This window comes from Parastagonospora nodorum, assembly GCF_000146915.1.
Source record: "Parastagonospora nodorum SN15 chromosome Unknown scaffold_15, whole genome shotgun sequence".
Classification (NCBI taxonomy): Eukaryota; Fungi; Ascomycota; class Dothideomycetes; order Pleosporales; family Phaeosphaeriaceae; genus Parastagonospora; species Parastagonospora nodorum.
The window spans coordinates 650636-665842 of record NW_001884563.1 but is presented as its reverse complement, the minus strand read 5'-3'; the positions used below and the strand labels follow the sequence as shown (position 1 = coordinate 665842).

The 15207-nt window shown below is 52.6% G+C and overlaps 7 protein-coding genes across 7 annotated transcripts; 4 read left to right on the top strand and 3 right to left on the bottom strand.

Moving 5' to 3' along the window:
- Window positions 1-316: 316 nt before the first annotated feature.
- Window positions 317-2272, top strand: SNOG_09740 (hypothetical protein; the record flags this gene model as incomplete). Its single annotated transcript, XM_001799975.1, has 1 exon — window positions 317-2272. The coding sequence occupies one exon, from the start codon at window positions 317-319 to the stop codon at window positions 2270-2272; it is 1956 nt and encodes a 651-aa protein (XP_001800027.1).
- A 762-nt stretch (window positions 2273-3034) lies between these two features.
- On the top strand, window positions 3035-4504 carry SNOG_09739 (hypothetical protein; the record flags this gene model as incomplete). Its single annotated transcript, XM_001799974.1, has 3 exons — window positions 3035-3353; window positions 3410-3647; window positions 3699-4504. The coding sequence occupies 3 exons, from the start codon at window positions 3035-3037 to the stop codon at window positions 4393-4395; spliced, it is 1254 nt and encodes a 417-aa protein (XP_001800026.1). The 3' UTR covers window positions 4396-4504.
- Window positions 4505-4639: 135 nt separating this feature from the next.
- SNOG_09738 (hypothetical protein) lies at window positions 4640-4846 on the bottom strand (the record flags this gene model as incomplete). The annotated part of the gene is made up of 1 exon (XM_001799973.1): window positions 4640-4846. The coding sequence occupies one exon, from the start codon at window positions 4844-4846 to the stop codon at window positions 4640-4642; it is 207 nt and encodes a 68-aa protein (XP_001800025.1).
- A 945-nt stretch (window positions 4847-5791) lies between these two features.
- On the top strand, window positions 5792-6817 carry SNOG_09737 (hypothetical protein; the record flags this gene model as incomplete). The annotated part of the gene is made up of 2 exons (XM_001799972.1): window positions 5792-5955; window positions 6013-6817. 2 exons carry the CDS (start codon window positions 5792-5794, stop codon window positions 6815-6817), a joined length of 969 nt encoding a protein of 322 aa, XP_001800024.1.
- A 649-nt stretch (window positions 6818-7466) lies between these two features.
- On the bottom strand, window positions 7467-8354 carry SNOG_09736 (hypothetical protein; the record flags this gene model as incomplete). The annotated part of the gene is made up of 1 exon (XM_001799971.1): window positions 7467-8354. The coding sequence occupies one exon, from the start codon at window positions 8352-8354 to the stop codon at window positions 7467-7469; it is 888 nt and encodes a 295-aa protein (XP_001800023.1).
- Window positions 8355-9826: 1472 nt separating this feature from the next.
- SNOG_09735 (hypothetical protein) lies at window positions 9827-10497 on the top strand (the record flags this gene model as incomplete). The annotated part of the gene is made up of 2 exons (XM_001799970.1): window positions 9827-9879; window positions 10188-10497. 2 exons carry the CDS (start codon window positions 9827-9829, stop codon window positions 10495-10497), a joined length of 363 nt encoding a protein of 120 aa, XP_001800022.1.
- Window positions 10498-12771: 2274 nt separating this feature from the next.
- Window positions 12772-14807, bottom strand: SNOG_09734 (hypothetical protein; the record flags this gene model as incomplete). The annotated part of the gene is made up of 2 exons (XM_001799969.1): window positions 12772-12922; window positions 12979-14807. 2 exons carry the CDS (start codon window positions 14805-14807, stop codon window positions 12772-12774), a joined length of 1980 nt encoding a protein of 659 aa, XP_001800021.1.
- Between the last annotated feature and the right edge of the window lie 400 nt (window positions 14808-15207).

The following is a 15207-nucleotide window of genomic DNA, read 5'->3' as shown; positions in this document are numbered from 1 at the left end:
ACACTTCCGAAGGCTTTGTGTATACCTTCAGGGTGCGACATCCCTGAAAGAAGCATCCTTCATGGTCCCCTGAAGCTAATCACCACGTACTGTCAGCGACGAGAGTGGATCGATTCCATGCCTGCGATGTAAGCGCGACAACCTCGATTGCGTCCTGGGGGGTAGCAATCGAGGCGGTCGACGTGTGCGAAAGAAGCCGCGCCTAGAAGATGCGCCAGCGAACCAAGCGACGGCGACGACTGCAAATGCGACCATTCTGCCTCCCCTGATCGCACCTCGAACGGACGATGGCGGCAGCTTTCATGCGCTGGGTAACATGGGCACGACATGGTCGCAGGAGCCAAATACGCAGCAGCAACAATATGGGAGTGAAGATGACCAGGGAATGCGATCCGGTTCCTCAAACACAGACGAGCTGCAGTTCTCGAACCTCCAGAACCCGTCAGACGCGCTGGGTATACTAGCAAGAGTCGCGGGAGAATCGTCAAACGAAGAGGCGGGCAATGGTCAAGGCACTGGAGTCACGCGCGGATCGATATCGTCCATGCCTGCTCCGCTGTCGTTCTCATACCCACTGCTAGATCGAGGGATTCTTACAGTACACTCGTTGTGCCAGCTTCTGGTGCGATTTCAGCAGCAGTACCATCCATACTACCCTCTCGCACCCGCACATGCGTTTGATACATCGCGCCTAGCTGAGATGGTCAAGATGGAGCCCCACCTCCTCACTGCCCTGCTTCTGATAGCTTCAAAAGACCTGGTAGACGAGCCACATATATTTGAAGCTTGCATGGAGCATATGAAGGGCTTGGTCTCAGAACTTGCAGCCGGAGGCGATGCAGACATCGAAGCTGTGGAGGCACTACTTCTACTCGCTGAATGGGCACCATATACGCAAAGAGGATCGGGCAAGGTCGGCAAGGGAGAAGAAGACAAGGAGAGCTGGATGCATGTGGGGCTTGCACTTCGAATAGCATACTTCCTCGCACTGGACCGCTACTCCTTCCGGTTCGTGGACCAGGGCAAGGATCCACATCACCACCGGAAGCGATTCATCTGGACTTGTGCATACATCTCAGATCGGCATACCAGTATCAGGATTGGGAAGGCATTTTGGTCTCGTGGACCGGGTCCTCTGACAACACTGAGACGCGAAGACTATCCATCACTGATACCTAAAAGTCCGAATGAGGAGGACTATGCTTCCATCTTCCAGGCAAACCTAGAGCTCACACAGCTGTTCAGTAACGTGCACGATACATTGTACTCGAACCCGTCCTCAAGCTTCCGGTCGCACATGAGCGGTAGCTACATCAAGTTTATCGATGACTTCCGCTCTGCGATATACGGTTGGAAAAGCGTCTGGGGCACACTGACTTGCTCACCACACCTCAAAGCCTGTTTACTCATGTCCTACGACTATCTTCGGCTCTATACGAATGCCTTCGCTTTTCAGGCCACTGTTCTTCGTGCCTTGCCTGCTGTAAACAACACTGCCAGCGGCACTGCAACAGGCGTGGCGTCTGTATCTGGCTTCGCTATGCAAGCACCACAGCGCGTCTTCGTCAACAACGTGGGTGCAGTTGGCGATGCACGCTTCATATACGAAGGCCTCGATGCAGCGAAGGCCATCTTGACCACTGTCAACAACTTTGTCGATCCCGAGCGTTCACTACGCTTCATGCCGCTGCGATACTACCTGTATCTTGTCTACGCAGGTGTCTTCCTATACCGCGCGCGTTGCACAGGTGTAATCAGCAACGACGAAGACCGCGCTATTCGCGCCATGATCAACGAGACAGTCACACGCTTGCAACGCTCTAGCGTAGGCTCAGGCACCGGCATCCAGCATCCTGGAAGCCGCTATAGTCAGCTTCTCAAACTCCTATGGGCGAAAGTTCCCCGGAAAGATAAGTCAGCGAGGCCATCTTGGAGACATCCAGGTACACACATTGCAAGTAATCCTGTTGATAGTAATGGTTTGCCGCTTGTGTCTCCTGGTGCGACGCAGCAGAGTCCTCAGAATAGTACGGGCACTGGAGAATCTCCGGCGATGACAGAGATGATGGGGGATTTTGGATGGACGGATCTCAATGCTGTGAGTGATTTTGCGATCGGGCAGGGTCCTGGAGGAAACGGACAAGCCCAAGATGATGCCAGTGCTCTGTGGAATGGATTTCTGCCACTGGATATGGGGTGGAATGCGCAAGGTTTTGGGTTCGATAGCCTCGGTGGAGGGTTCGAGCAGGGGGAGCTGGGGATGATATTTTGATATGCGAGTGCGAATTTAGAATTTAAGCTATGCGGTCTGCTTGACAAGAATCTAGAAGCTTTCTTGGAACATATAAAGGTTACATTGTCCTCGTGTTACGGGTGTGGCCGCGAATTCGCCGAATGATGCCACTTATCCCACCCACGTCCTACTAAACCTTCCACATTGTCGCTCGAAACAACTACGGCCATTGTTTCCTCAAAGTGTCCAGTAACCAGATACGATGCCTTGAAAGCGTGTGTACACTCATTTCGTTCTCCCCAGCGTGTGCCAATAAAACCATGGAAGCTGCAACAGTCCCTAGCGAAAGCGGAAGGTCCGTCGCATCCCCAGGATCTCCAGCGCCAATCACTCCCACAGTCTAGCCTTTCTACCCCAGCGTTCGAAACACCTTCTACTTGTCAACACCTGACCTGGAGGCTAAATCGCACCTGCATCCACGCGCCAACCTATTAAGGCAGCTCACTCAATGTCGATCCCGTGCAGCTGCATGAAAGCACGCCCGCTTCAAGGCTTATCGTGGATCACTATATTATGTGCCAGCACGATGGGTGGCAGCTTCCTGGAGGCGACAAAGCCCCGTTGCTTACTTAGGTCGCGTACGGCAGGTGGTAGTCGTGCAGCGAGCTTCGATTGTGCAAGCTTCTCTTGGTGCGGATCTTGAGCGGCTTGGTGCAACTGCGCGTCTGCTATAAAGTAAGAGGGTAAACTCAATCTTAACTTCTTTCTTCACGCCCGCTACATCCTCGTTCCGCATCCGTCATGAAGTTTCTCGGTGTCGCCCTCGCTTCTCTGGGCCTTGTGTCTGCTGCCACGGTGGAGAAGAAAGTCAGCTACGACGACTGGAAGGTGTACCGCATCAATGTCGGGTCCAACGCCGCAAAGGTCAACGACGTCGTGAGCAAGCTCGACCTCCAGCTATGGAAGGGTAAGCCCTCATCCAGCAGCGTGGTCGACGTAATGGTCCCTCCGTCGCAGGTCAAGGACTTCGAGGCATCGACCTCGGACGTCGAAACCAGGGTCATGCACGACAATCTCGGCCTGTCTATCACCGACGAAGACAGCTTCAACGTCTATGCTGGTAAGATTTACCCCAGGTTTGCGGGTGGCGCGAACGTTTTGCTAATAGAATATCAGCCGGTGCGGCGCCGAATGCTACGTGGTTCAAGTCGTACCACTCGATTGCCGATCATATGCAGTGGATCAGCGACCTCGCGGCTGCGTACCCCAAGAACTCGGAAGTCGTTACTGCAGGCAAGTCTGTGCAAGGGCGTGATATCAAGGGTATCCATATCTGGGGTAGTGGTGGGAAGGGGTCGCAGAAGGGTGTGGTATGGCACGGAACTGTGCATGCAAGAGAGTGGATCACGACTATGTAAGTCATCTGCCATACACTGTGCTGGACTTAATATTGACTTTGTGACAGGGTCGTTGAGTATGCTGCATACCAGCTCCTTACCTCTACCGATGCTACGGTTGCGGGCTACAAGGACAAATACGACTTCTACATCTTCCCTATTGTTAACCCAGATGGCTTCGCGTACACGCAGGCAACCGACCGCATGTGGCGCAAGAACCGTCAGACCACTCCAACCGCCAGCTGCGTCGGCCGCGACATCAACAGGAACTGGCCCAACCAATGGGACCTCCGCGGTGGCGCCAGCACATCTCCCTGCGCAGAGGATTACAAAGGTCCATCCGCCGGCGACGGCGTCGAGACAAAAGTCCTCAAAGCCCAGCTCGACAGCATAGCAGCCGGCAAGGGCATCCAGCTCTACATGGATATCCACTCCTACTCTCAGCTCTGGATGTACCCCTACGGCTACACATGCTCCGGCGCCGTCCCCAACGCCGCAAAGAACAAGGCCCTGACCGATGGCGCCATCGCAGCCGTCAAGGCCGTGCACGGCACTGTTTTCACCGGCGGACCCATCTGCAACACTATCTATCAGGTTAGTGGCGACAGTGTGGATTACGCGTTTGAGGTGGCCAAGGCGGCGTTTAGCATGACGGTCGAGCTGAGGGATACGGGCAATTATGGATTTGTCCTGCCCGCGGCACAGATTCTGCCGAGCGGAGAGGAGATGTGGGCGGGTTTGAGCTATTTGTTGAAGAACATGTAGATGGGGCTGTCGTGGGAGGATGTGGGGGGATTGAGGAGATACCCGTGTGCGAGGTGCGACGAACGCCTTGTACAGAGCTTGATGTCAAATATGAATGAATGATGCTGCGAAGAAGAACCATTGTGCCCATTTCCTCGCAATGCAATACCCTGGTCCTACATGTCGTCTCCAGGAGCTCCTATCCCGTCCCCAATTCATTTACACTGAGGATATCCATTGTTCATTACGCAGTGCTGCCCTCCTATCATGGCATATTAGCGTCTGGACACGAGTTTCGGATGGCTTTTTGCTCACTTTTCTTGCCGCAGTAATCGACGTTCTCGACCTTGTTGTCTCTGCATTCAACGATCCACCAGTCGCTGCCGCAGGATCGGTCGCCGTTGTGGCAGTCGGCGGCGACTATGGCGGAGAGAGTGAGGTTGAGGGCGAGGAGGGAGGTTAGGAGGTTCATGGTGCCTTGGTATGGGACTGCGAGTATTGAGGTTGGGAATATTTAGTTGGGTGTGGCTGAGGAAGTGATGCGAGAGCAGACGACTATGCCTTTATACTCACTCACATCTAAGGAGAGGTGTTGCTAGGCTGTGATAACGACGCATAGATGATACTTTCTTTATGTCTGCCCTGATAAGATGCCGTCGGTGACTAGGAACTTGGTACGTACTACGTGTGACTCTCAGTGACGAGTACCTTAATAGCTGAGGGGCCTCGTCGAACCGGCAGACTACTGATATGAACATGAGAGCCGTTGTACATGTCACTGATTGCTACGTTGCACTGTGCAACGACGGGAAGACGCTTGCGGCGATGATGTCACGACTGGGCGATAACAAGTGATTTATAAGAAAGATAGCAAACATGCCGCTAGTTCCATGGTTGGGAAGCTTTTGTTATATATTTCATGCAATAGTTGTACATGTTGATAGTGGTCTAGCGCACTGTTGGACATGCGAAGACCTGTGCTACCTTGTGCTTTGTCAGGTCTTGTGATGTCTGACTCTATCGATGGGCTCATAGGCTGATGCTTCAGATCGGAAATATATACCCGCCTGGTAGGGCCTGTGCGGTCTACCTCGACAGTATTGGAGTTGGTGTGAAGCGCATACAGGATGATGCCCTTGGCATGCATGTAGAAGCTACTGCCAAACTAGACTGGATTTCGTATTCCGTTTATCAAGCCACAAATTGTAACATACGATAGAGATGTACTCAAGCTTTGAACCTCATGCTATGGACGGCATTGAGGCATGCAATGTCACGTGTCTGCGCGTAGTGCTGGTGTTGCGCTAGTGCTGGCTCGGCTCCCCGCCCTTACATCGCTGTCTTTTTTTCTGCTCGGTGAAGTCCTTGACTTATTCACTCTTATTCTCCTCTCGAAATTCTCCAGCGACCCCGGAAAATGCGGTTCCTTGCCGCCGCAAATCATGCGATGTTCGACGATGACCCGCGCGAGATGCGGGTGGACAACCCAGACAATATCGAGTATGATGTATTACGAGTAGCAGATATGGTGCGAAATCTCAATTCGGAGAATCGTGAAAAGGTGCTAGCTTTGGTATGCCAGTAAGTTTGAACAATATGTATAGCTCTTTCAGGGAGCATAGATCTGACTAAATGTAGGCTTGCGATGGAGCGTGGCGGCTACAATCACTTCAATCAGCCTTCTGCACACACCTATCAACGTGCGACACCATTCCGCTTCATGGACCTGTCAGCGGAGCTGAGACTGTATATAGGAGAGTACACACTGCTTAGCGAAACACCATTATGCTGGATGTGGAAATCTTATCAAGCAACATCAAATCGAAATATCGGTTCATTCAAAGGCCTGGAGAAGCTCACAGCCTTGACTCGTGTTTCTCGACAGCTTCGAACAGAGCTAGCAGGAATTGTTTGGGGACTGAACGAATTCTGCTTCGACGAACAACAATTTGGTCAAGCCTTTAGAGGATCAGTTTCTGGCATGAGTTCAGTCTATCGTCAGCCTATCCCCAAAGCGCACGGTCTATTCCTTTGCAAATTGTCCTCATCAAGCCAGGGATGCTTGAGATACATCACTATCAACGTGGATGCACAGTTAAGCATATTGCATGGAGGCCCATTCATCATCAACTGGATCACTGAAATGGCATCAAAGACGCCGGGCGCACGGTTTCGAGTTGAACTGAGTGCTTGGACCTTCCGCGCATACATTCCAGGCCCTCTCTCTCCCATGTTCAGCGTTCCAATAATCGAATTTGCAATCAAGAAATTCATAAACAACGGCCAAATTTTGATGGATAGGCTATCAGCGCTTGGTCTCAATGTATCCAATCGCAATTGGCAATTATTTCCGTCTCGCCGGCAAGACTACCGTGAGTTCGAGAGGTACTTGGATGATTCCAATAGGCAAATGGTTCTAGACTGGCACACAAAGGGCATATAGAGGACAATAGACAAGGAGGTTGGACTAGAAGTCTTCCTACCCGTACATATCCTCTGGAGGCGGTGTACACAGAAACTCACGCCTTGAATTAATAAAACCATCAGCTTTGCAAATCCTTGTAGAAATTCGATCTAGCAGGATGTGTTCCGGTGGTATGCTCCAACACCAAGTGTAGCAATGATTCGTGCGCGCTAATCATCACTAACTATAAACACTATTCGAGTATCACCTACCATTCAGTCAAGACTGTATGACTTCGAAGTCTGTGAGCACTCTATAATATGCTAGTTAGCTGCTGACTCGTCCTTGGATCATGGACAGGGGAACAGGTGTTCTTTGGTGGTAGTCAGAATGAGCAGAGCTCGCTCGAATTTTTGCAGCAGCTAGTGCTGACGCTTACTTGAAGAAACGTGTCCAGGGGTTTGTTGTTTCATCAACAACGATTCCTTCGGTCAGTACTCAAAGTATGGAGTCTTCTGTCATGTTCAGATAATATGAAGGGCCGGTCACATCACAGTCGTCACAATGCTGGCAGCTCAAGTAAAGATGAAGTTGACAGTGGTATTAATATTACGATTAGGAAACGAGCTAATGTACAACCTGCAGCTGCTCAGTGCGACACTGCGCGATACTCGTTTTTATTCCAGATTTATGCCTCAACCTCAACAACAGCGGGGCCAGCAACGATGGTGTCGTCAGTGGCAGCGGTGTTGCACGAGGTAAGGACAACGTAGCTCTGGCCAGAGATACCCTTGGGGACGACAACGGTGTATCCACCGTCAGCGGGGGTGGCATCAGCGAAGACGGGGCCGGTGACGGTGATGAAAGCGGCGTAGACCTTGCCACCCTCGATCTTGTAGCCCTTGGTGGCAAGGGTGACAGTGGAGCCAGTCTTGACGGGAGAGTCGGTGCTCGATGCAGTCAAGACGGGGAAAGCCTTGACGGGCAGAGGGGGGTTGGTGGAGGGGCACTCAGTGATGAACTGAGCAGCGAGGGTGTAGACCTCGTTGTAGCTCAATGGGTTGTCGAAGGGAGATGGGAATGGCGACTGGCCAATGGTGTCGCGAACGTAGGCGGAGTGACGAGCCTCAACGGTCAAGATGGAACCGGCAGCAGTGAGGTAAGTCTTCGAGGCGATGTCAGCTGCCGCACCAAGGTAGGCAGAGACACCGACACCCTCGAGGATGGAAGAAGTGGCGAGGAAGGACTTGACGTCGGTGTAGCCAAAGTTGTACTTGCACTCGGCGGTGGGGGTGACACCAGCGGCCTTGAGCGCACCAGTCAAGAACGACACGTGCTGAGCCTCATCAGAAGAGATGGTCTTGATGCGGTTGTAGGCAGCCTCATCGAAGCCAGCAGCCTGGAAGTCGGCGGCGGTGTACTTGGCGAGAGCCTCGCGGTAGAAGGTGTTCTCAAGGTGCTCCAGAGTCAACGCATAGTTGAGGATATCACCGTCAGAAGGGCCAGTAGCACGCTTGGTAGGGGCGGCAGAGGCGAGAGCTGCAAGAGCAGTGGCGGCGAAGAATGTGGACTTCATGTTGAATAGCGAGTGAAGTGATTAGAGAGTTGGGTAAAGACTCGTGAAGATGTGTTGATGAAGTGATGATTGAACTTGCTGGATGAAGCACAATGAGGAGTCTGGCTTCAACGTTTTTATATCTTTGCCTTTCATCTCCACCGTCTTACTACCCCTCTCCAACGCATCCAGCCCATGTCCATCATCATTCCACTAGCATCGTTACTTACACCGGCCGCAACTGGCCCTTCTCCATCCCCAAGCCATCGGAGCTACTCCCATCCGGCCTCTACAAAGAGAAATGAGCAATGGCGATCTCCGCAACTGCTGCTCCCGCTCTCACGCACCAGGGCATGGCTAAAGTTCGAAGAATTCGGCCGCATTTGTCATGTAAGCGTCGTGCCCGTTGTCAAGCCTCAAGAATGTCGATGAAGTTAGTCGTTAGCGGCAGCCTTGTCGAATCGAGACTAACCCCGCAAAGTGTACCACGGATCGTTCACTTTCCGGAACGGTAGCTGCTAGCGTGCAGCTTGAGCTTAGCATGACGTTACCGTGCTAGCTGAAATAGGGGAAATGTGTTTTGGGCCAAGCGCGGTGTAACCAATAAGACCGGCAGTTTTGGCTTGCTTGCGGCCTGTCAAGCTTTTGCGGCGTTCGCTTAGGCCAGGGACAAGTTGTTTCCGAGAATTATAGATGACGAGATACACCTAGAAGTGCCGTGGAAAGACGTGATCCGATGATGGGAGCGTGGAATTGCTGAGTTAGGACATGAAGTTTTTTAGTCTGGTCGACATGGATATTACTCCAAGACAAGGCACGGGAGGAAGCTTTGGGCACGAACATGTCAGAAGAACGGTCGGTCAGTGACAATTCACGATTGCGATAGAGTTCGGAGATGGTAAGATTGCATCTCCAAGCTCGCACCGAAGTTGCGCCTGCAATTTCACATACTCCTGATTACCTACAAACACCATTAGTTCCTCAGGCTCAGGACTATACTCCGCCGCCCGAAAATCAATAACGCTACGAACTAAGACACTCACACTACAAAACACAATCTCCCCTGCATCGGCCCGTCTATGGGTAATGGCACTAGGTAACCTGACTTGGATTCTGGGGCAAGGAAAAAAAAACAAAACGGTACATTCCAGTCCCCGCCTTTCCCTCTTCGGCATGCTCTCCATCCGTCAGCACCCAACGCGGCACCTGGCCATGCGCCGGAAACGATAGTACCGAGCGCCACACAAGCCTTGTTTGCGACCGACAAGTGATGCCACGGGATGATTTGGGATATCAGCGGGTTGGTCATTCCTTTGAGGTAGTGCAGGGGGGCGACATGTAGGAGGGAGGGATACTTCAAGTCGAGGCTCTCTGCACGTTTAAGATACCTTGAAAGAAAGTTTTTGAAAAGCGCCAAAGTCTTCACTCTCGTTCACATTACATCTACTGCACTACATTTGAGTCACTCCAAACCAAATCACCACAAAATCAAGATGAAGTCCTTCACTGCTGTCGCCGCTGTGCTCTTCGCCAGCGCCGTATCTGCGTAAGTAACTCTTTTACTTCATTTCTCCACCTGTTGAAGTTGAGCGCTGCCTGCTCAGTTTCACTGCAAGTGGAGCACCGCGCATGTACCTTCATTATTTCTCAGCTGTACTCTCGTCTCAATTGAGTTGAGAACCGTGCATGCATTTCCATTCTTCCCGAACTTGACTTCTACATGCAACCCTCAACTCGATGCGAGTTGAGCGCTGCACGTGTAAACCATCTCCTTCTCCCTCTCGTACCGCACATATGCTTCCTTATCTCTCTCTACACTACAACCACACCTCCACAATACTAACTCCCACCCAGCCAATACAACGCCACAACCCCCACCCCCACAGCCGCCATCTCTACCATCAAGATCACTCCCGCCTGCCCATCCGCCCCTGCCGCCGACGTGCAAGTCACCCGCTCCGGCGTCGTCGTGCCCACCTGCGAGGCCGGCTCCGGCTCAAACGCCACCAAGCCCACCATCATGACCATGCCCGGATACGGCATGAAGCCCAGTGGCAATGCTACTGCTAGCGGACCGCCAGCGCAATTCACTGGTGCCGCTGAGGGATTGAGGATTGGAGGCGTTGCGGTTGTGCTTGGTGGACTCGCTGCGTTGGTTTTGTAGATCGGGGGTGTGAGGGAGGGGAGATGTGTTTGATACCTAATTTTGAGAAGAGGAGTGGTGGTGGTTGAAGCTATTGTATTGTTAGGGGTGCGACAAGATACCTTGAATCGCTGAATATGGTGGATAATGTTAATTCTTATTGGATCGAATCCAAACCACGATGATACATATTCACGCTCGTTTGCCTCACTATCCCGTCTTTCAACAACACCATTCTCCTCACTCCAACTCACACTCACGCAAGTCTAGCAACCCATCAATTCATCAGGCAGGCTGTATTGTACAAGCAACCTCCTTTGGTACACGCAGCATGCATCTGGTCTCCACCGACGACATACACCATATGTCTATGTTCTACCGCCTCCGTTGCACCCCCATAACCCATTGCGTTGCCCACTCTCTTCCAACATCTATCTCCCTCCCCCCAACCGGACTCAGGCCCACACATCCAGCAATCCAGACGCACTACCTATCGAATCAACAGCCAACAGTTATATCGTAATGTCTAAGCGAACTATACCAATGCACGCGGAACCCATTTGTTTACCTACAGTAACTCGCCGCCTCGGTCGCATCTGACCATCTCATATTCCATCACCCATCGTTTCTCAATACAGTCTCACTACCCACTCATGCAGGCACAGCCCTGCGATCCAGAACGCACCATCTCACCATCATCCCCATCACGGTGTCTAAGCGAACTCTATCAGTGCACGCGGGACGCAAGTGTTCGCCCGCATCGACCACCCCTTAGCCCAGACCAAATTTCCACATATGCACACACTACACACCCGCACCACCGGGTCCGCACGGTGGATGCATGGGTAGAGTTCCAAATCACGTTTTTTTTCTTCCGCTTTGGACATGACGCTGCTGCGCCTGGAAGACCTCGCTTCGGGTTTGCAAGCGACCGTCGTTAATTGATGGATGACCAGCGTCGGCAGTTTGATAGGGTGAAGTTGCAGACTGATACCATTCGTGACCATTTCCCTCCTCACTTTCTTGACAACCATCGTGTCGTCTAGCTTCCTTCCTCCCGACAACTTGTCGCTTCTTCGTCGCCAATCTCTTTGTGATCGTTGCCACCGTCAAGGTTCGTGTGTCGACATGCCCATTGATCTCAGCATCATAGATATGCTTCGTTAGTACTGCTATGCTCTAACTCTTCCTTACAACAAGACTGCGAGATATTGTAGGTCGCATACATGTACCTAGTGGAATGCTGCACAAGTCAAGTCAACGAACATATTTTGCCTTTACTCTCATATCACTAGGCGTAAGCAAAATTCCTTCCAACCTTTTCTGCCCCCTCACCTCTTTCTTCTCCATAGTCTGTATACATTCAAAGACCCTCTATACAACTATGTGCAAGTATACTTCTCACAGCTGCGTATGTTTTCATGACACCTTTAAGCTTACATCAAGAAGACACATAGCTGTAGATGCTGCAGACCGGGCACGAGTTTCTTGCTGCTGCCTGTCTGGTGTTATGAATTCAGACTTTTACTTCGCGGCGCTGGTGTAACCACTCCTCTTTGCGTTTGAGGCGAAGAGATATTGGAACTCGCGGGTGCGTATCGAGCGCCGCACAAGTCGAGCAAACGAACGTCTCTTGCTTTTTTTGCTCATGATATCATCGAGTAAGCACAACATGTACGATATCGAAAGTAGGCCGAGAGCGCAACACTTCGTGCCTGTTCTTTGCGCACTGGAGCGAATAGTATGTCGTAACGATAGCTCATGCTGTTTATTTTCAAGGTTTTCTCCACAGGTTTGATCCGGTCTAATAGGCTTTTGAAGCTATACAAGGTGGCGTTACTGGGAATTGTCTCTCAAGGAGGTCGTAAGTCATGAGCAGAGCAGGCACGTATAGTAGCAGCACCTGTACGGATATGATATATACCATTGGCATTCGATATTCCTACCACACCAGTGCGGTTCTATCTACACTATCAGCGCTAGCAAAAATGCTGCTAAGCCACTGAAATAACCATGCTATGCCCACCAGAGATGGCGTTTCCCTCCTCTTGTGTGACCGAAACCTGTCCCAATATCATATACACAGTCCAGGATATTCCGGTCCTAGATAGAATACAAGAAAAATTCGCACTCGGCCCCTGCACATGTGTTCCTTTGTACAAAAAGGGCAAAAAGAAGATGAATGTGCATGCTCCGAGCAGATCCAGGACCAAAATTGCGCAAAATAGCAACGCCGCCCAAACGCCGCCTCATGCAATGTCGTTTCGAAAACAAGATGTACGCGCGCTCGCTCGATTAAAATGATGGTAGTGACTGCCCGGCACAGTCGGGGATCTTCAGACCGGGCTTCATGTTGCGATCAATGTCCATGAGACCCCATTTATCTTCCCAATTTTTGCCGGGTGAGTTGTATCGGTCTTTCCAAGGTTCATCGAATGCGGAAAACCTATCAATTAATTAGTACGACGTGATAGATGAGGCCGACGGATCGAGGTTACTCACCAAAAGTACTCAGTCCCGTTCTTCATGCTGGGGCAAACCCAGTCCTCCATGAACTGGTTGAGCTCATCAACACCAGCCACGGAGCCTCCAGTGCATTTATCAGCACCACCACAGCTGGTACCACCGCCCGAAGGCCATCCAACCTCAGCAATGACTTGCTTAATATTCTGGCTGCTTGCGGTCAGGGCGACGTCGTGCGTGTTCCAAAAGTTCCAGGTCCAGCCGGCAGCTTGCTTGACGTCGACTCCCGCGAAGAAAGGATGTACGTTGGACATGACAATATCGACCTTGGTAGCCATGTCGCTGGTCCAGTTGTCGCCGAGATCGGCCATAGCGACAGGCAAATCGCACTTGTGGGCAGTGATGTTCTTTCTGAAGTCTGATACGTGCCCAAGCAACTCGGTCGCGCTCATGTCCTTCCGATATAGAACCTCGTTACCAATGATGATGCCCTTGAAGTAGTCGCAGCCGTAATCGTCGAGGATCGTCCATGTCTGGTCAATCTGTCGTTGGGTGGTAGTGTCGTTGCTGTCTAGCCATACACCAAGCCAGATCTTCATCGTGTCCTTGATCTCGAGGCGTTCGATAGCGTGGATGAGCATCTGCGTCTGGTTGCAGTCGGTTCCGTACAATCGGACGGAGTTTGTCAGTTGCGACATGACAGCCATGTCACGGGTAATGTTGTTCTGCGAAGGTCCAACATGCATACAATCGGGATACTGAGAGTTGAGAGGAGTGTAGTCCATGCCCGGGAACACCTTGTGCAGATTTTGGTTGTTCATCAGCTTCTTGATTTCGTCCGAGTTAATGCCGAGGTCGTTCTTGTTGTCGTTGGCAACGTCGTTTGCAGACTGTGCGCTGCCGTTCTTTCCGCTGTGACTGCCACCCTTGTTCAGCAGTGCGCCGAGCACACCGCCGAGAATGGCGCCGAGCAGGATGACGGCGATGACGATGATGGCAATCCACATCCTCTTCTTGCGCTTCCTGTGGTCAGCCTTTTGCCATGCGGCCTTCTCCTGGAGGAGTTCTGGGTTGCTGCTGTTGCTGCCGGCGATGGTAGGCACAGCATTGTATTTGCCGCTGTCGTCGCGTGTTGCGGCATATGCACCTCCGGCGGCGGCGGCAGCACCGACGCCAGCGACTCCAGCGTTTATCGAGGAACCTGGTGATCCATTGCGGCTGCCGTCTCGTGACGCACCCATGGGCAAGAAAGAGCGTCGCTTGTTCTCCTTGGTCTGTGGCGAGTTGGGGCCCATGCCCCAGTCATCATCGTCAGCGACTTCGTTGGGGTTGATGGTGCCCATGTCGCGGGCGAGGTCGAGGTGGGTCGACGAGTAGCGGTTGTAGGGATTGTCTGAGTACGGGATGCCCTGAGGTGCCGGGGGCCCGCTGTGCATTGAGCTGCTACTCGAGTACATTCCAGCTGAGCCAGCCATAAGAGGTGCGCCTGAGCCGTAAGAGCGCTGCGAGTACATGGCTCTTGGCGGGGTGGGCTGGTCGTAGGCGTGGTGGTCGCTGAAGGGCGTTGCTGGGACACCTCGCTCGGGCACACCCATTGGACGTGCTTGAGGGCTTCCCCAGCCGTCAACGCCTCGCTCGCTCAGGTTGTCGGAGCCGGGTGTCACGCCGGGCATCGAGTAGTCGGAGTAGTTGTTGGGATCAACATACTGTCGCTGGCCGTGTTCTTGTCGGAATTGACTGTCCGGGTGCATGCCTACAGGCTGGCGATGCGCGGGCGGTGGTGGCGGAACGTCGTCGCCGGCATCGTCAATGGGCGAGACGTCGCCGGGCTGGTTCCAACGGCCTGGCGGTGGTTGCTGGTATGCCATTGCGGTGAGTGTGCGAGGTGCAGCCCGCAGAGAAGGCTGCGAGTGCGGGAGGAGCGAAAGTTGGGCGACGCTGAGGGCCGGCGTGGATGGCGGTGCGCCGCTCGCTGCACGGTGTGGATCTCGATGCGGAGCCTATTGCCGGTCTTGATAGTGGTGCTACCACGGAAAGCGAGGCGGCGGCAGTGCGGGTGATTTCGCAGGCAGCGCGCAGGCAGCAGGCAGCAGGCAGCTCAATCAAAGGACGTATGTACAGCGCAAGCAATCGCAAATGGCACAGCGTGAATGGGTGTGGAGAGTACAAACGGTCGAGACGTGGAGGTTTTCCTTGTTGCAGCAACGGACCGGGTAGAGCGGTTGGTTGCGACTGCTAGTTGCTAGGGGGAGGCTAGCTCCAAAGGCT